The sequence below is a fragment of the Stigmatopora nigra genome, chromosome 7, assembly GCF_051989575.1.
Source record: "Stigmatopora nigra isolate UIUO_SnigA chromosome 7, RoL_Snig_1.1, whole genome shotgun sequence".
NCBI lineage: Eukaryota > Metazoa > Chordata > Actinopteri > Syngnathiformes > Syngnathidae > Stigmatopora > Stigmatopora nigra.
The window spans coordinates 1,447,501-1,466,902 of NC_135514.1; the positions used below are offsets into that span (position 1 = coordinate 1,447,501).

The 19,402-nt window shown below is 39.3% G+C and overlaps 3 protein-coding genes and 1 long non-coding RNA gene across 7 annotated transcripts in view; 1 reads left to right on the forward strand and 3 right to left on the reverse strand.

Moving 5' to 3' along the window:
* LOC144199402 (uncharacterized) overlaps positions 1–1,811 on the reverse strand; it is a 26,904-nt gene extending 25,093 nt beyond the window's left edge. For both annotated transcript variants that reach the window (XR_013326900.1, XR_013326901.1), the window contains exon 1: positions 1,390–1,811. This is a non-coding gene — a long non-coding RNA (uncharacterized LOC144199402). The remainder of the gene's footprint in view (positions 1–1,389) is intronic.
* Positions 1–2,622, forward strand: part of cdh17 (cadherin 17, LI cadherin (liver-intestine)) — a 12,561-nt gene extending 9,939 nt beyond the window's left edge. The window contains 6 exon segments of the mRNA XM_077721018.1: positions 344–380; positions 383–494; positions 563–787; positions 859–969; positions 1,996–2,112; positions 2,192–2,622. Of these exon segments, the coding sequence (XP_077577144.1) occupies positions 344–380; positions 383–494; positions 563–787; positions 859–969; positions 1,996–2,112; positions 2,192–2,274 (685 nt within the window). The 3' untranslated portion in view covers positions 2,275–2,622.
* A 1,331-nt stretch (positions 2,623–3,953) lies between these two features.
* On the reverse strand, positions 3,954–10,257 carry pdp1 (pyruvate dehydrogenase phosphatase catalytic subunit 1). Of its 3 annotated transcripts, XM_077721015.1 has the most exons (10): positions 10,133–10,257; positions 8,297–8,555; positions 8,064–8,231; positions 7,454–7,665; positions 7,254–7,335; positions 7,068–7,162; positions 6,239–6,407; positions 5,955–6,173; positions 4,543–4,922; positions 3,954–4,364 (listed from the first exon to the last, which is right to left on the reverse strand). In XM_077721015.1, exons 2-9 carry the CDS (start codon positions 8,540–8,542, stop codon positions 4,548–4,550), a joined length of 1,566 nt encoding a protein of 521 aa, XP_077577141.1. In that variant the 5' UTR covers positions 8,543–8,555; positions 10,133–10,257; the 3' UTR covers positions 3,954–4,364; positions 4,543–4,547. The 3 variants fall into 3 exon arrangements, with proteins under 3 accessions (XP_077577141.1, XP_077577140.1, XP_077577142.1); XM_077721014.1 differs by having other exon boundaries at positions 3,954–4,922; XM_077721016.1 differs by lacking the exon at positions 10,133–10,257 and adding an exon at positions 9,583–9,944 and having other exon boundaries at positions 3,954–4,922.
* A 292-nt stretch (positions 10,258–10,549) lies between these two features.
* LOC144199398 (meckelin-like) lies at positions 10,550–19,246 on the reverse strand. Its single transcript, XM_077721007.1, has 28 exons — positions 18,798–19,246; positions 18,223–18,311; positions 18,041–18,131; positions 17,864–17,963; positions 17,172–17,235; positions 16,952–17,023; positions 16,796–16,858; positions 16,567–16,721; positions 16,396–16,504; positions 16,237–16,323; positions 15,838–15,903; positions 15,603–15,756; positions 15,416–15,536; positions 15,240–15,345; positions 14,472–14,528; positions 14,287–14,385; positions 14,067–14,165; positions 13,901–13,987; positions 13,548–13,647; positions 13,317–13,456; positions 13,103–13,243; positions 12,941–13,021; positions 11,624–11,740; positions 11,445–11,561; positions 11,263–11,370; positions 11,090–11,192; positions 10,865–11,007; positions 10,550–10,789 (listed from the first exon to the last, which is right to left on the reverse strand). Exons 1-28 carry the CDS (start codon positions 19,156–19,158, stop codon positions 10,709–10,711), a joined length of 3,111 nt encoding a protein of 1,036 aa, XP_077577133.1. The 5' UTR covers positions 19,159–19,246; the 3' UTR covers positions 10,550–10,708.
* Positions 19,247–19,402: the final 156 nt, after the last annotated feature.

A 19,402-nucleotide genomic window follows, 5' to 3' on the forward strand; every position in this document is an offset into this window, starting at 1 on the left:
TTTTCATGGACACTCAGGCATCACAACAAATTATTTTAGTAGAAGAAGCATTTTTAATGTCACAAATACATCAGTCCATCAAGTAAGCCTTGTAAATGTATATTAAGACTTTGGGGTGGTAAAGTAATTTTCATGTATTGACGGTATTGGATGCCCAATCCATTTTGGCTTTGAAATAGATTGGACATCTATTGCCGTCAACATTAGCAAGCTCATTGGAACCAGGGCCAATAATAGTTGCACAATGGGATTGAGTATTATCAATAATTCCACTCCCTTGTTTTGGGCTTTGACTCCATCACGCGCACACGCGACAGTTGACTATTGATTTTTTGTCGAGCAGATTCACAATGGAGGGCGACACCAAAGGCTGGCTGAAGTTAGACGCCGCCACGGGGCGTTAGACGCCGCCACGGGGCAAATCACCACCAAAGAAAAATTAGACAGGGAGACTCTGGAGACCTTGGAACTGACTGTCACTGCCTATGAAAAAGGTCAGACTCATTTTTAAATTGGTGGGAGGGCAGGAAGAAAACTGTACTTGTGCCACGTGGCATCGCAGACAACCCCGAGAAGTTTGCCGAGCGCGTGGTGTCGGTGAGGCTGCTGGACGTCAACGACAACATCCCCAAACTGAAGGAGACCTACGCCTTCATGTGTCTGAAGAAAGTGGAGCCGGTCATCATCCGGGCGCAAGACGCCGACAGTCCCCCATTCTCGCAACCTTTCACCTTCACGTTAGCCTACGGGAAGAAATCCCACAACTGGGAACTTAAGACCATTGACGGTACTGAAATAATGCCGCAATCTGACCACTTTTTAGACTTTTTGTTATAGCCGTAGTTGTGTTGTTTACAGGCACCACGGCAAAGTTGATTCTGAAGAAGACGCCGACTGAAGAGAGAACTTTCACGCTGCCCATCAACATTAAAGACAACGCAGGGATGGGGGTCACACAGAGCATTGAGGGTCAGTGTGCTATGCTTAGTTCTTTTGGCGTTGTTCATTTTTGACCTTGTATTTTGAACGCCGCGTGCTCTTTTCTCGTCCTGAGGGATTTTAGGAAGACAGAGACATACACAAAAAACTAAGACCCAGGGTCGGTTCTCACACCCACGTGGCTTTTTAAATCCATTCCGATCAGAACATCAGTGGGAGTGTTTCAGTTTAGAATAATTCTCTCCTCTGGCTAGCTTGTCCGGGTAATAAGACCCGCCCCCCCTCACTCGGGGTCAAGAGGTTTTATGATACTGGTCCCCTGGTAAGAACAACTTTGATCAGTGTGAGGGAAGCCAAATGGGCCACAAAATTGTAAGTTTATACAATATATATAACTGTTCTTAACTGCTTATAGTCATGGTCAGAATTAGAACAAGAAAAAAGGCCTACCTGGAGAAATGGCTGTCGATAAACTGGATTCCGGGTAACTTTCTGTTGATATTAAGCATTCCCGGGTCGATTCCTTTTGATTTTTTGTTGATATGGGGGAAAATCTGTCATTTACTCTCGGTTGCAGAGAGGAGTGGAACCTAAAGGCAGGAAGCCGTGCTGGTGCAAAATTTAGGATTTTAATGAAAAAAAAACAACAATTCAACTGATAAAAACTGGGCCAAAAATACAAACTTAACAGGGTAGACGCACGCCGACCACCAGGCAAACATCCCTAATCAGGAAACATGAAATAATACTCCCTAGGTGAAGTACAAAAACACAGGGTTTAAATACACAGACAGGAATTGATGACAATCACAAACACCTGGGTCACACAATGGAAGGAGAGCCAAAAGGGACAAACAATGCACGCGGACAGAACACACATGACAAAATTTGGGTAATTTTCCATGCGATTTCAAGTTATTTGTAAATTTGGGCGGGGTGATAGGTGCCAAAGTTTTGTTGACATAAAACAAGTAATAACACATGGTAATGGTTAAATCAAAAGATTCTCACAAATAAAAGATGTTCATATGCTAAAGTATTTTCTCCGCCCACCAGTACAAGTGTGCACGTGCACAGAGTTGGGCTACTGCTACGTGGCGCCGGCCGAGCAAGGCTACAAATTCGGAATGGGAGCCACTATCGGTATCATTGTGGGAGTTCTGGTCTTCTGTGGTAAGTTTCACTCAATTGGCTCTTATAGCTCCTCACGTTTATGTTTCTGAAGTCATAAATGAATTTTGCCGTTTTGCAGGTTTGATCTTGGTTTGTGCGGCTAAACGGTCGACCAAAGACAAGAAGAGCGACGAAGAAGTGGAGAAGGACGCTTTAATGTAAACATGGCGATACCATTTTCACATCACGTGCGGACATTTAGTGTACATTTAAAAGTTTCTCCTATCCCAGAAGCCATCTCACCACCAACTCATTTATTCTCTCTCTAACACATCATATTTACTTTATCCCCAAGAACCAATAAATAAAATATACTAAGTGATTGGTGGTTAAAAAGTAAAAAAATAATCATGTCCTGTGGTCCTACCCTAATTTATTGACCTGTGGCCCCATCGCTGTTTAACATCCAAATGTTGTACTATATATTGTTTTGTACTCTCTATGGGCAAGCACTACTATTTTTGTTCAATAAAGAAAAACAATAGGGAGCCACTATACCTATTATGGATCCATATGTGTACGTTTATGTGACTAATCCTACTTAAGGGCATTGAAATAATGGTTTACGTGGGCCTTGAAAGGACACAATACATGGAAATCCACACACTTTTGCCTTCTGTTCACATTTGACATTTCCACTTCGCACACTCCAGTCAGTCATTTTGATTTGGTCCCCCCCCCCTTCTTAATTAAGCGCCTGTCACTGGTTGAGCAGACGAGGCCAGCCAGAATGGTGCGGTTCTGACTCACGTTTGAAGGCAGAGTTGGTGGATTGTCAGCCTCACGAGGCAGAGGCGACGTTTTACCAAGTGGCCGATGAAAACAATGTCACATGGGAGAGGGTTCGCGAGCCGCATGTGTTTTGTGGCCACGTGCTGATGCTGCTCCTCTCAATTGAGTGCTGAAGTGTGTTTAGAGTGACCTATGCCTGCAATTTCTCATCACATGTATCCCAGCAACGTTTTCCATAACTCACACTCAAACATTGGATGTCGCTTACTTTATGGGGGGGGAGGGAGACTGAAAAATAAGTCCTAATATGCCGTTAATGGGAGTGTGGGAGTGGTAAAGGCGTCAGACTCACAGTTCTGCGGTCGAGGGTTTGATTCCAGTGTGTGGATGTTCTCCTCAGGTTTGCGTGGGTTTTCTACGGGTATTCCGGTTTTCTCCAGCATCCCAAAAAATGTCAGTATTTTTCAATTTTTCTTCCAAGAAAGGCTTGCAATGAGTGACTATGTTTTATTCCAATTCATGGTGATAAAAGTAGTCCAATTGAAATGAACAGTTAAAGGCTTTGAGTACCCCCCCAAAAAAATCCTCAAAATATTACCTTGCTCTATAGGAAGAATTAATTTTTTTTTCTCAAACTCTGCCTCCTTTTTAATTTTTTTTTACCAAATAAAAACCTGACCCTAGTCAAACAGATAAAATAAAATTAAAATAAACCTTAATATACATGGTCTTAAAAAAACTTTTTTTTAGTTACAAATATATGCGAGTCTGTTTATACGAGGAATAAAAACCTTAATTTAGATGGTCTTTTTACAATACGTGGTCTACCTGAATAGAAAAGACAGAAAAAAAACAAATAAAATGAACTAATCAAAATAAAATGAGGTCACATAGTATTTTTTCTTTCACAATGAAGTGTGCTTCTAATGGGAGATAGAATTGAGAACTGATTTAGATAAATTTTGTGAATCGGGTCTACAATGTGTGTAGGTTTTGCTTGTCCCTGTTACTACTTTAGTCATGAAACATTTAAAAAATAAAACATGTTTACATTACACACCACATGTGAGACAAATGGTAGTAATAATATGCAATAAATATTCCAAGAGTTGATGCATTTTTTTTATTTGAATATGCTATTTGACTCGAGTCGAAATAAGGAGTAAAACATGGCTGTGGATATTACTTTGGTTGCTTTGCAAAAAGTGTTAAGACATTGTACAGCAAATTGCCATGGTGCTAATGCTCTGACGCTTAATGCTTTGGGAACAGTTTTAACAATAACACCTGCAAGCCATGTAGTTTTTACTTCAAAATATACCTTAAAGGGATAAAGAAAATGGCCTGGAGCATTCATATAGGGTGGCGGATTTGCCATGACAATAATGACAAAACACTCCCTTTCGAATAATATTTTTGTGCACCATTACCTCTTGTATTTTCTCTCTCTGGGGTTAATTTTTTCCTCTCTCCATTTGTTGTGTGGAACTTCTTACCCTCGACTCTGGATCTTTTGTCACCTTGGTTTGTAACAGTGTCATGTCAGGCACAAAATAAGTATTACGGAACAATCCAAAAACATACCATCTGCAACTATGTAAGAAAGTGGATCTTTCCTGTGTACAAACATGTTTTTGTCTTTAACCATAAATAATTTCCATTCTGCAAAAAAAAAAAAAAAAAAAAGAGGATACGTACTTGTTTTATGCTTCCTGCTGCCGCGCGCCGATTACATGAGGGTTAAACTGAGAGACGATGATGGTAATGTCATCACGGTACATTCGGGCCAGCTCCTCAGGTAGCGACAGCATCTTGGAAAGCCTCTCGTGATCCACCGTACCAAACTCATTGTTCCCCACGGCGTGGCGCATCAGGTGAGTGGCGGCGTTCTGGTCCTCGAAGGCTGACGACACGCGGGCTTTGCGTTCCTCCAGCAGCCCCTGCATCTGTCCCAGGGTGACTCGGAAGCCCCCCACCGTCAGTGGCTGATGCTGGTGCACGCCGGTCAAGTACTCGCCGACGATGCGGACTACTTCTTGTCTGTGCAGCGTCTCCCACAGGCCGTCAGAGCCGATTACCTGCAGGCGGATAGTGAATTTTCTCAAATATTTCATGAACCCACAAGATAAAACAGTACACTCGAGTGAAGTAGTATGTTGAATTTCTTGGACGGCGGAGAAAATACGAATGTGAAATCAAAAGGAATCTCAGTAATACCATGTGCGATGATTTTTCTTAAGATTTTCCCTTTAAAATGACACAATTGTGCTCCCTTTAACCATTAATATGGAGGTGAAAATTGTGAATCAGGGGTGGCTTATACGGGAGACATTTGAAAAATTTTAAGATTTTAAGGACATTTCAAGGGTGAGCCTCAAGCATTTCCACTATAGCAAACAATACAACAATAAAAATGTAACTGTTTTATTACAATTTATGAAGCAAGATTGTTTCTAGGGCCGTCCTCAATTATATTGAAATCATTATTTTTAATTATTTATCATTATTTATTTTTGAAATTAATTAATGAATACTTAATACAATCTAAATGTATAAAAATTCAATAAAATCAGTGTAAAGGACTCCCAATTATTAATGATTTAAAAAAATACATTTCATAGTATTAAAACGAGTTAACTATAAAGTCTTCATGGGACACAACAGTGGAAGGCCACAGAAAATAGTGTTGTTAAAAGATAAAAAAATACTATATTCTCTAAATGGAGAGAAAAAGGCATTCTGTCTCTACAATTAATAATTTAAAAGAAAATTACACATTGAAAATGGGCCTTGAAAAAGGTTTGGTAACATTCTACACTCAGGGTGTGCTGACAGTTTGAACATAGTATTTTGCAAAATAAAATATTCTATTCCCACTAGTTCAAATAAATAAATACATTTTAAATGCCTTCTCTGTTGAACTCAAACAAAAATAACTGTTATTCTACTTTTCATGGGTACATGTTAGGCTTTCAGGTTAGCTAGATAAGCAGGGAGCTTCTTTGTAAAGTGTAATACTACCATCTAGAGGACTGAAACCCATACTTCAGGAGGAGGAAGAGCTGGTCTTCCATTTTCCAAATTAAGAAATGTAATTAAAAAAATCTCACCAAGAAGCGATCCTGCGGTCTGAGCCGGTGGTAGGTGATCTCCGGTTCGGCCGTTAGGTAAGGAGGCGTGTGGTAGTTGGGCGGTATAAACTTGGTGTGCTCGTTTTCATGGAGCTGATCGGGTCCCGATTCCAGCACTCGCTTCTGCAGCTCGATGCTCCATTTGAATTTCACGTCGCCGAACGCACGGAAAGGCATGAGCAAACCCAGGAGACGGTCCTGAGTACGAGGAGACCATCGTGACCCCCAGAGGGCGCTAACACGACCGGCGCCGGCTGTCGTACCTGCCGTATAACGGTCTTCCTCTCCGAGGGTGGGTGTTCTCCCCGGATCCGGGCCACCTCATCCTCGTTCTGGGCACAATGGTCATTAGAAAGAGTGTGAGCGGTAAAGGAACCGTCCTCTTCCTGAACCCCTAGCACTGCCCGAGCGTCTCCTGAGTTGGCTATATACCTTTAAGGACAAAATAGCATTAGTAGACGTACTTGCAAATCTAACTGCAAGAACCAGAACCAGTTAAAAATAAATAAAAAGACAAATCCACCGTTCTTTTCACATTATGGCCCCAAGTAACGTCTTCTAAATTTTGCCATGAGCAGTTACCATGGAAACAGAGCCTAACATTAAACTTAAGTACAATTGTATTCTTGATCTTGTTGTACTCTATACTAGCCTAAGCAAATAAGTTTATATTTTCAGTTTATTTAGTAAAGAATCTTTAAGGTTTCCTGGGTTTCTTCTTTTTCAGTAAGTTAGCACTGTTTTGGATCATTTTCATGGCGCTTAATGCTATCGTAAGTAAACGCATGGTCTCGCCACACTACATTTGTGATTCATTCATGTCATTTGGAGTGGCAACATCTTGTATACTTTTCTGAATTAAAAAATACTTTGTTTTTGGAAATGAATTTGGTCAACGTTCAGATGTCTATTGCAACCCATATATGTTCAATTTAGTGATGTATGGATATCGATCACTAGTATCAGTGCGATATTACTAAGCAGCAGAACCAGTGAGTCTCTGCCACATTTTGGCAAAATTGTATTTACGCAAAAGTAAGAAGAGCTAAAAAAAATTGTTGAAAGTTGCGATATTTTTTTTGTTATTCGTACAAGTCTGCTCCATCGATGTGAGCCACGCATGCCGTTGCCCCGGAGAAGGCCACTCTCAGAACCCAGTAGTGCAGGAAAGCATTTGGGTCTCCAACCTGGTAGATGAAAGAGACCAGAATATGAGGATCTACAATAAAAGTTAGCAATTAAATTCACATAAATCAACTAATACGGGAATCTTCGTACCTGAGCCTCCAGAGAAATGTCATTGTCCAGCCGCTTGAAGGCATTCATCAGAGCCTCCCTGGTGTCGGGGACGTCACCCGGGCTGAGAGCGGAAACAACACAAGCGCTCAATGGATTCTACTGATGTTGCATTTTTCTGTAATCACTGGTATAACCACAGGATCTTTCTTGCTTATTCTTATTTTTATTTCAAGACTTACCTGGTGAGATCGATGAGCTCCTGCCAATATGTGCGCAAGCTGTTAAAGTAGAGCGTCTGAGCCTCCCTGCTGAAGTAGTCATTGGGATGCTTCTGCCACTGCAAAATGGGACTGAGTGCCCGGCCCGCCTCCACCGCCTCCTCCAATTCGCACAGTGTGTTGTGCGGTAGCAGCGACACCGCGATGTAGTAAAAGAGTCTCTCGCTGAGCGCCTGGTTAAGACAGACATGTCACATTGCAATCTTAAGATACATATACTAATTTCCCATTAAACTTCCACCATCAACTCAGGGGTTACTTTACTGAATATATATTGGACTGCAATGAGCCACAACACTTGTTCATTTTCTCAGTAAAATAAACAAAAATAATCACAAAAGACAGGCAGGCTTTTTAACAAACTGTTTTGATTCATGGCTGCATCAATCTGTATTTTTGTTCTTTTTTCCCCAACCAGAAATCTATCAATTTCTGGGATTTCTGGGATTTTTACAGTTTTATGACCTCGAACAGGGCTGTGGTATTAACAGTACTTATTTTTTTCCTCAGTGCTGGGATTTTTTTTACAGATCAACTTTATGGGAATCTTAGGAATGTTTCAATGAGTTACCTGTGCACAAGCGCATCCAGCATGGCCATCGAACACGCCCAGGAGCATTCCTCTTGTCTGCAGGCATGTTGCGGCACTACGACGGTCTTCTATTGGAGCATTTGCTGGCAGCTGATTGCTGTCAAAGCCCATCACAGGTGACAGGTTTTTGCCATCAAACTCAGGAACCTGCAATTCCCCATATAGAACGTTAGAATTCAAACTGTTAAACAAGGAGATGTTTTCTAACCAACCTTGAAGCTGTACTCGTTAGCTTTGAGGATGGAGTTGACTTGTGGCGGAGTGAGGATGTAGCTGTGGAGTGCCGAGGTGGTTTGGTAAAATCTTGAGGGGGCGTGAAAGATGTGGGACGGATGTTTTGAGACGGGTTGCCGAGGGGAGGACGCTGAATTGGGTTGGTGGTGTCTGCATGGCAACAGACTGGACGACAAGACCTTCGACCGAGGAAAGCCCCTGAAGAGCTGTGACATCACGGGCATGGCAGATGGCACACTGCAGACACAAATATACAGTACATGTAGTTCAAGATATTGTTTGTTTACATTTTAATAAACAATGAAGCCTTTTCTGGAGGCTCAGACTTTACACTGCAGATGGCTACAATGCAACCTGCATTGGACCAACCACAACAAAGTTGTAAGAAAGAAAATACTCCAGCATTTTTTATGGTTAACGACTTTACAATTGGGACGCTTGAAAGAAAAATAGACAGCCTCTGTTGTTTTTTCTAAGATATGTTGAGAAATAAGGTAAATACAGAAAATGAAATGTAACACAGCTCTGAAATATTGCTTGGGGCTGTAACATTAAAAATGATTCTTAGCTACAAGACAAACAATCTCAACGAGTGTATTTTAGTACTGATCCCATAATATAGGTTAACTTATTTTTACGGTTTTATGACCTCCAACAAAGTTAAAAAGTTACTGAACCTTTACCCCGTGGATCTGGAAATTATCATTTCCTACAATAAACATAGGTATTCCACATTATGTGGACGTTTTTGCCTCTTGCAGGCCAGTGTGTAAAATGGTATGTACTATAAATTTACAGCAATAGCATTTTTATCCAAAACAGCAAATAATTTGTTTTTGATTCAATCTTAATGAACATTTATTTAAATGTATAAAATAACAAATATGCATATGTTAAGGATAACTCCCGGGTGATTTTTACAGGCACCAAATATTGTTGGGGGTGTGTATACTATCATTTTTATCAATTTCTGTTATTCAAGGACTGTCCACAATACAATTTCATAGGTATGTGCTTGAGATGTATATGCATAATATTAATGTATATTATGCATTGATTCTTCCAATGGTTTTTGTATTAGGGCGAATTAATTGATTACAGCCTCACACTGGTGCCTATAGTGTAAGGAGAAGGCATGCATGCTCTTTAAAGTAAAAAAGTTAACATCAATGGCAGCCAGTAAGTTAAATGAGTGCCTTGGGATAGGCTATAAAAGTCCTGAATATTTAGGGTCACAAAAAAGCGTGACATTTATTTGACTTACCAGTCACTCTGAGTAACTTAATGCTTTGTGCCATGAATTGTAAGCTAGTATAGGTCAGCAGACTTGCTCAAAATAACTCTAGTTTGACATTGGGATGGTGAGAAGTGTTTCATGAGTTCGTAACCTGGTGTGCATGGTGTCTGGGAGTGAAATTATACGTTACATAATTAAAAACATCAACTGCTATGCATTGCGAAGGAGTCTGCTTAACCAGCCGGAGGCAGCAGCCTTGCCAAACTTGTCATATTTGTTGACATCACAAGCCTCGGAAAGCCGCCAGACGAGTGTGGAAAAGACGGGGTTAGGTTTCAAACGCAAGCACAAGAAACGCAAGCCGATTTAAAGGTCCAACACGACCAAATAAAGCGAGGTTAAGTAGTGAATTTCCTGGAAATGCGTCAGCTAAGACTGCAGCGCTGCCAAATGCTAACCAATGGCGTGAGGGATACACCCACCTCTACTAAGTGAGTCAAGGCCAACAAAATGTTGCGACTAAGCTTGTCCAAAGCTATTCTTTGCTAAATAATGTCAAATCAAAGGTAAAACTCACCTATTCTTTTGAAAGTAAAGACGTTATTAAAGATCATGACTCGAGCCAAAGTCACTGGCAGCCGGACGCCGCCTTCGTCCGTCGGAAGAGCGCCGCAACACAAACTGAAAGCTGATTGGCTGAGCGATGACAACAGGCCCGTGACGTCAATGGAAACAAATAACAGAAAATTTCAAAATAAGACGCGTCAAAATAAAATATTTTCCTTTGTACAAAAATGCCCCCAATGTCCAATTGATTTGTGGAGGGAAGGTTGGCAGCAAATGAAGGCTTGCTTATTCACTGCCATCCTCCCATTTAAAACAAATTGGTCAACTAGTAATAACACAAAATTGTTTAGTGTGGCGAATATTAGTGTAAATGTACTTTTTGTGCACTGTGATTGGGATTCTGCAAAAAAATGATAGGAAAAAAGTGTTATTAAAAATTTTTTATTCTATAAAAAATACATTTATTTACAAGAAAAGGATATACACATCAGCTAAAAAGTACGTAAACATATCTTAAAAAAAGAACCATTACAAAACCTTCATCTACCACAAATGGACTCAGAATATAAACACAATCAATGACCAATCATATGAGAAATCTGTCATCCACCAGAGTTTTGTTGACAAGGTTTCTCCTTCCGATAGTATTACGAATCCTTTTAAAGATCTGGGGGAAAAAAAAGAAAATTATAGAATGGCATAAACAGACACAAAAGATAGTTTGAACACACAAAATACTCACCACTTGCTGTAAGTATGTAAGCACGGCAGCCAGTACAAAGCTCTGAGAAGCAAGGTCGACGACGCAGAAGAACAACGTATCAAAAATCAGCAGTGTGGCCTCATTTCCATAAAAGAGGACATCGCTGAAAGTGTGACCTTCATCTGCAGTGACAAACAACTATTATCTATCATATCTAGGCATCACCAAGCGCAAAAAGACAATGTTCAATCCACATGACGATACCATTATAAAAGATGCTTTTGTCATTGGGTTCCAAGAACTCCATCCCCATGACCCTCTCTAATGCCAGTTTGTCCCTCACAATGTAGTCCATGTCGGGGTGTGCCTGAGAATAAGAAAACAATGTCACTATATGGTAAAAAGTTACATTTGAAGCCTTTATTTAGATGACTAACATGATCTATGACTGATCCCAAGAAATGGTTCATGGTGTGGTAGGCACGGATGTTTTGGTCTGACGCGCTGAACGAGGCTGGGTCCACAAGCCTTGGGGGTCCGTGTCGCTATAAATGAAGAAAAAAAGTGAAAATATTGACCATTTCATGATAATATTGAGACGAAAGATGTACACACACACCCTGGTGAAAGAGTCCCGTATCCTGTCGTAATGGGAGCGCAGTTGACAAGAAAGGGCCACCTGAAAAGTCTGCATGTCCGTGTTGGGCAGAAGACCTCTTTGACCACACCTTGACTCCTTCAGATAAGGGGGTGACACATTAGATTGATGTAAATTAGACAGGATTTAAATGGACGTACTGCTTCTCTTTTCAGATTGTTGTTCATTTCCTCCATGTTTGTATCAGCGTGGCCATGTACAGAGCGACCGTGGATGTAGTAACCAAAACAACGCTGGGGTAAAACCAACAAAGAAATCTGAAATGACAAAACACACAAAGTATATCAAAGTACACAGATAAAAACTTGACATTGAGCTTGACCCAAACAAAACAGCAGAAAGCACAAGTTAAGAGTTCTATTTTCCACTGAGCACTAGTGGTGACTTTTCAGTTACACCTTAAAACAGTGTTAGTTATTTGTGACACCCAAAACAATGTATTTCTTTCTGTTTTAACAACTTTCTATTTACTCATTTTGCAATTTAGTCTCTCTGGTTAGATAAGTCTCAAGTGCCGCTGGCTTTAAGTGTGACTAAGTGGTTATTGTCAGGTGCTTTGCTTTGATGCCGCATGACTTTGTGAGTCATCCAGTGGTCAGTTTACAGGAAACATAATAAGTAGGGATATCCTGATTATATACTTTGGAATATGTGACCAAGTCACTTAGTTTTGAGGCTCGATTCGATACCTAGGAAATGTATTAAAAGGAGGGCTGAAAAGCACGTCCAAATGTGTTTGTTTTCCAAATCGAACAAAACTATCACAGCAGTATAATCACATATAATGGTTATTAGTTCAGCAGGGGTTTTAAAAAATCCCACACAAATTTCCTACAATGGCATAATTAGCCGCAGTTTCTGATAACGGGATTGGATTAGGAAATTCCTAATCAGAAGAATAGCACATTTTTGAATACAGACCTTATGAATCGCTCTGAAAGTTGCACAAGAACTAGTTGATAAAGCGCTGCACACGCCTAACGGTGTATACATTTTAAAAGTAGGTCAGACCTGTTCAGTAGTTGTTTTATATTGTCTATAACTGAATCTTTGGATAACAAAACAACGCTTGTCAATATTAGACAGTCTGCCAATGCTTACATTTTATTTAAAGGCGTATGTGTACACATTTAAAAAATATATATATTTTGCCAAAAGCAATGGAAAAAAATGCTTTCTCTTTTTAACCTAAATTAAATATTTGACATTCTTATTAACCAAATCATAATATTAACTGATGTTTGGGTGGATTCTGATTAAATTCTTCTTCCCCAATTAATATATCATTTAACATCAATGAATTGCTACACATAAGTCAAATAGCCTATTTTATTGAAAATAAATAATATTCATTTTTTCACTTTACTAACTTAAATATAAGAAGTTCCATGTAGACAAAGTGTGAAAGCTGAACGTTGGAAGCTCATTAAAATTACAATGAACACTTTTGAACTCACATTACTGATGGAGCAGAGATCCACAAACTGACGGATTTTGTCCTCCATGAAATGCTCATAGAACACAGTGAAGAAAATCACCTGTATGGATAAATTATTAGTAACAGATCATCACCACATTTACGTTCCTTAAGATGGGAAAAATAAAAATGAGGAAGTTACCTGCAGAAGTCCAATGCAAAGCCAAAGCGTTGCCGAAAGACCGTATCGCATGATCAGGCTGTACGAAGGTGTGTACACCTGTGGGCTACGCTGTAGAGTTGACCAAGGGTCTCTCGGGGCCAGGTTTGAGAAACCCAACACCTACACAAACAATAGTTATGTTGACTCCAGAATTTCTATTTTGAAAAAATACAATCAAATGAGTGATAAATACCTCAAGGAAGAAGAGGACTGCCATGATTTGAAATGTTGGCTTGATTTTGCGGAGGGTCTGGATCTCATTCCACTCATTAGCTACAAAGTAGGTCCTCCAGATGCTAATAGGAGAGTGATCGCGTTTCTGCTGACCATTAGCTAAAGACGGTGGCATATAGAAAGCATATAAACAGATAGACAACACTAAAGGCATAATAAAACGGATTACTACTCACTACTATTCCAATACCTGCTGCAGTCTTGCTTACTTTACTACGTGGCCTTTCCCAGTCAATGAAGAAGACATCCACAGATAATTGCACGAGTAGTTTGTGGAGGAATTGCACTGCCTGGATGAAGCACAATTAAAAAAAAAAAAATTAAGAACACACACACACACACAAGCAAAACTGACTCTTAAAAAATGAAGAAAAAAAAAGAAAAACTAAATATCTTGTTTCCTTTTTTTATGTTTTTAAAGAACAATTATTGTAAATTTCGAATTTTGAAAACTCGGAATCATGCACTGAAATTAATTTTACAGACCAAACTGTTGTGGTGGGTTTGGTGGGGCCCCGAGTCTTCCACACGCAACTGACTAACCTTGAGAGCAAATGCACAACAGATGTAAGTCACAAAGCGCTCCTCTTGATGAGAGAGTGGCAATAAAACTGAGGCTTGCTGTTGGGCCTAACAACAAAAAAACAACTTAAAAAAAAAAAAAACAATGGCATTCCTGAAATCTTTGGTCTAATGAAATGAAGCAAACCTTGTAAAGAATGAGCCAATAGAGCCCGGTTCCCACGGTGACGGCAAGGAAAACGTTGGCCAGATCTCCAGCGTAAAATATGCAAAACATCAGCAAGGTCTGAAATCAGGAGCAGAAAGATGCTAAGATGAACGCTCACATTGGAAAGTCCAACAATTCAAAATGGATTGAATGTCTATCGCGGTCAATGGCAGTTCATTTAATGCATTGGTTGACTTACCCTCAAGTCAACGACAGGTGAGGCGATTCTCCTCTTCCAGCTGACAGTTTTGAGGACAGAGAGAAGGACGGCCAAACCACCCAACACCCCAAGAGCAGTCTGTGCAACACATTCCCGACATAAAAAAAAACGTATCAGGTCTGTGTGAGCCACGGTTTGAAAAGGCCTTTTTGTGTCGCACTCACATCGGTCTTGAGACGAGCCTCATTCTGATCCATTTCATATTCCACAGCAAAACTCATCTGTAACAGAACAGAGAAGAAATACGCTAACGTTTCATAGAAGGCAACTGTTTGTCAGCATCAGTGGATTCCCCCATCATATCCAGCAAATGATACTGATTTATTTCGTAGTAACTAACTGAGTAAAGGATTTAACCAATCATTGTTACTGCGTTGAATGACAAATGTAAAAGTTAACTGGCATGACCAATCAGTAACTATGATATTAATTAGAGTAGGTTTCTAAAGACTGTCACGTGGAGTGACTAATGCTTTTATGAGGATTGAGCGAAATGTTCTACTAATCAATTTGACTGGGTTCAATGAATGATTTAATGATTATGAAATTTGCACAAGCCTCATAAAAATCACTGATTTTTGTGGTGTATAAAAAACAAGACCAAGATAGCCATTTATTCATACTGTAAAAAAAAAAAAATCTGCCTACTAGAATGCATGTATTTGATTTCATGTGGATGCCATTTAAATATTGGCGTTTTAATGTTATCTGTTTATTCTGAGGGTGTGCACGCTTGTGTGACCTAGACTTTAAATCGCCTCAGTCTTCAAATGATAAATATTTGCAGGAAGCTTGCATTGCATGATATGTGAGATCAATGTGAGATTTACACAAAAATCATGTCATAGTCAACTAATCACCGGGCTGGAAATAAAAAATAAATGACCAATGTTTCTGTTCAAACTAAATGAGAAGCCCAACCATCGACTCACAGAAACAGTTTGTGTGTTGATGTCAGTGATCAGTACATCTTTATACTCCACAGCCATCAGTGGTGGGAACACCTGACCTTGCTCTGTGTGTGGAACTAACTGGAACCTGCAAAAATCAGAGTAAACAAACATCAACATCAAGCACTTTTTCCATCTTGGTGTGACTGAATCTGCACCTTATTTTAACAGAGCTGGCAACCCGAATAACTTTAGGAAGGACGCTTCCGCTTTTCTCCCTGCCGCTCAGCACGTCGACAAGAAATATACGCCGCGACAGGTACCAGTTTGTCATGCTCTCTGAAAAGAGCACAAAATATCAGACAAACATAAGATAATAGGCAAATAACCATATGCCAACCTCACCTCGGTTAATGAATTTTCCATTGAATTGTTGATTTAAGACCAGCGAAGGCAAAGGCACAAGTTTTCTGGTCTCTTCTCCACCCAGGTCCAGAAAGACATCATAAAACAGCGGTTGGGGATGTGTACGCAGCAGGTCTGCTACTAAAAGATCACACTACAGTATAGATTTCCAATGAGGGTGATCAGGAGTGGACATAAAACAACTGGACTATGAAGTAGGAAGCGTCAGACTTACACTTTCTTGGTAAGCGGTGCCAAAACTGAATGCTGATGATCGTTTCATTGGTGTTTCCGGACAAATCTAAAGCAAAGGAGAATCTATAGAGCAATGTTTCACCCCCAACTCAAAAATTACAGTCACAAAGGAGGCCAAATATTTTGAACCAAAAATGTTGTGCGTTCGCTCCTCCCACTCAAAATTGAAGCCAATGAGTTAAATCAGTCCTGTGTTTAAGTTAAAATCATAAATATTAATTCGTAGGGTAACAGGATGATTTGGGGTTACAGTTTTGTGGTTCTGGGTTGAAATCTAAAAAAAGGTATTAAATAGAAGGACCTTTATGACAAAACAACATCATTCAAAAGAAGTGGCAAAATGAAATTCTACCTGTTCTATCTTTTCCAACATTTTTACCTGAAGATTTGATCCTCCTATGTTTTCCCATCGAAGGAACTCGCCTCTAACATTATAAACAGCAGCAAGCAACTTAATCTCCGTGTTCTGCCAAAAAAAAAACAGAATATGTGAAAAGAAAAGAAAAAAATCTGTCTTTTGGATTAAATTATAACCTACTTTTTTTGGCCCTCTGAAAATGAAGCTAACTGGAACAGGATCCGATCGAAGGACTCGACTTGCCAATCCTGGTTCGTCACCATAATAAAGCCAAGGTAAATTATTTCTCCTAGAACCAGATATAAATGTAAATGAATTTTGCATCTTCTCAATGCATAGGCTGGTGATTACCAATAGGAAATGTCTTGAGTGGAGCTAAACGCAGCCTTCGTTCTGAAAACAGCGTTAAAGAGTCCGCAGGCGTCAACACTGGAGCCGCTGAAGGAGTGCATGTTCATCACACACATGTTACCGAGGGCCTGGCACGCCGTCAGGTTGGAGAAACTCTGCAGGCAGACCATTTGTTAACATGTAGCATAACATCCAACAAAAAATTGAATTAGAAAATGGGTGGATTTACTAGACAGGCTGCTGCGGATGAGTAGAGATTTTTGAGGAACCAAGCGGAAATGATACTCAACTTCTGCAGGTGGGACAGAACCAACAACAAAGGCACATTTTTCTATCTACAGTCAATCCATAATAGCTGAGGTAAGATAATGATGAGGATGCTTACCAATTGAGCAAAGTTGACACTGGGATTTACATTTGTGGAAAGGCTGCCTGCTGGAATACACAAACCTCCTGCCTGGAAAACAACAGTGAGATAAATCATATACGTATTGAAGACAAAATATCTATGATGTAAATACACTGCATCCTGTGTAGTTAAGTTTGTAAATTGTCCATAGGTATGTGTTGTCTAATGATAAGCATAGGCATTTCATTTCACTCACCAGTATGAAGGGAGGGTTACACACACAGGAGCTTTTAATGAAGGAAGCATGACATCTTTCACACCTGAATGACAACAAACACAACAAAATGGGCGTAAATCATCACAAGACATTACCACGCTTTAAAGGCTGTCCGACATTCAGCGAACAGGCTTGAGCTTACATATTTAGTTTTCTGATCGTATATCAATGCAGATGAGAAACAAGATAAGGCAGAGGCCAAGAGATAACTGAGCAAAAAGTACAATAAAGAATACACAAACTTGTTGCCCTAATTAAAAATATTTTTTGGAATTCAACTTTGCATGAAAGCCAAAATTTGTTTGCCAAATGTGTTTGAGAGAAACCAACAGGCAATCCTTGTTGGTAAGGAAGATGAATTGTGTAGGCATATAAACAAGCTTTATAAAGTACAACATCGATTTTTCATAAAATGTTGACTGACTAATTGAGTAGTCAATTAACATGCCTACAACTTCTGAGACATGCCAGCCTATTTTTCTTGAAGCCTTATTACATACGTGCATAGTTGATATTTGTTCAGATAAAGTCAGATTTACCAAGTTTGTTACCAACAGTAATTTATTGACCTCCATTTAACAGGGCCTTTAATATCCGTACCTCACCCAATTGAGAATGTCATCGCACATCACTGCATGATAAATATTAGGATCTGTGTAGTGTGATAGTACCTGTCCCCGCTGCTGTTTGGCACCGACAAAGCGGATCCATTTGCATTACATATCTCACATTTGGCCTCATCCAAAAGGTTTCCGCTGACATCCCTTTCCACTGAAAAAAAAAACAGGAACAAGCAGGCAAATCAATTCAGTTGTATTCATTTCCATTTGAAAAGGTATTTCCCTCACCAAGAATATGCCCTGCAGGGCACTGGCAGTAGCCGTCATCACTAATACTGCCTGGGCAGCGAATGCAGCCAAAACCATCTTGAGTTATAGCCTACAATGGAACCAGAAATCTCACGCATTTAGATAATTGTCACAGATTTTTGTGAGACAAAAAACAAAATACGACAATGAATGAGACTTACAGGCTTGTCTCCCGGACAAGCTTCACATGCAATAGACGCCAGGTCAGTTGTAACTGTGCGGAATCCGCTTAGACAAACGCAGCTCAGCCCTGAAAAAAAAAATTATATTTAATAATAATGTTTTTTTTAATTCTACTTGCCTGATGATTGGCAAGCAAGACCTCAGATATTTCGTTTAATAAAGTTCTAAGTTAAAAATTAAGTAATGTCAAAATGATAACATAGAAATGACCATATAATACATAGGCAGATGAAAAAAATCACATTCTTGGTACTGCTTTTCTTCACAATAAAAAACAAAACGTATAAATTGCCAATCAATAAATAGAAATATTAATCATCTTTCAGATTTTACTATAGGAAAATGCCTGTTTGGAAAAAATAGTTTGATGCATTTTCAGGTTTTATCTGACCCTGAATTCATTTTTTATGGAACATAAATACCGCACTCATCCAAAGTGTATATTTTTAAATTTTATGAGTTAAAAAGCCATTTTCAAAGTATAAGTTAACATACTGCAAACTATCATTTTCTTTATCAAATATACTACCAATGGAGTATTCGCAAGACAAACCTGTAACGCTACGTTGATTTTCACCACAGCTAACACAAGACAACGTGGATATGTCAAAAAATTCATCCACATTGCAGTCTGAAGGATCTTTGAAAGGAATTAAATACTGCTGAGAAGTAGCTGAATGAAAAAATACGAGTATGATTACAAATCTGTATCTCGTAATAAGCAGTAGCGTCTCTGTCGCCATGGTGTGGTTGGCTTCTTCTTCACTTAGTATGTCTTCATGAGCCACTACCGCCATCTTGCGGTCGAAAAGACACGTTTTCATAATCATAAAAACTACATATGCACAAAAATATAGCTTTGACAGCCAATAGAAAATTAAAATGTGATTTTCAGATACATAGTAACTTATCATATCACTATATTAATAACATGTTTTTCTTAAGTTTCAGGTCTTTCGAGGAAGAAACAAGATTTCTATTAGAAATAAACCTTTAAAAAGGTTTCTAAGACTAAGAACAGGATTTAAAAAAAATATCTTTTAGAATTAAAAAAATGGATAAAGCCAGTCATTTCCATCCGCTGAAGACATTCCCCAATAAAATAGGCAAATATTTTTAATGAAAATATATATTTATTTATTGATTCATAAAATATAA

Coding starts and splice junctions, on each gene's coding strand:
- pdp1 (XM_077721015.1), bottom strand. CDS start 8,542: ATGCCCGTGATGTCACAGCTCTTCAGGGGCTTTCCTCGGTCGAAGGTC. Junction 8,232..8,296: donor CTAACGAGTACAGCTTCAAG/GTTGGTTAGAAA, acceptor GGGGAATTGCAG/GTTCCTGAGTTTGATGGCAA. Junction 4,923..5,954: donor GACCGCAGGATCGCTTCTTG/GTGAGATTTTTT, acceptor ATCCGCCTGCAG/GTAATCGGCTCTGACGGCCT.
- LOC144199398 (XM_077721007.1), bottom strand. CDS start 19,158: ATGATAAGTTACTATGTATCTGAAAATCACATTTTAATTTTCTATTGG. Junction 16,324..16,395: donor TTTTCAGAGGGCCAAAAAAA/GTAGGTTATAAT, acceptor TTTTTTTGGCAG/AACACGGAGATTAAGTTGCT. Junction 11,741..12,940: donor ATCTCTGCTCCATCAGTAAT/GTGAGTTCAAAA, acceptor TTGTCATTTCAG/ATTTCTTTGTTGGTTTTACC.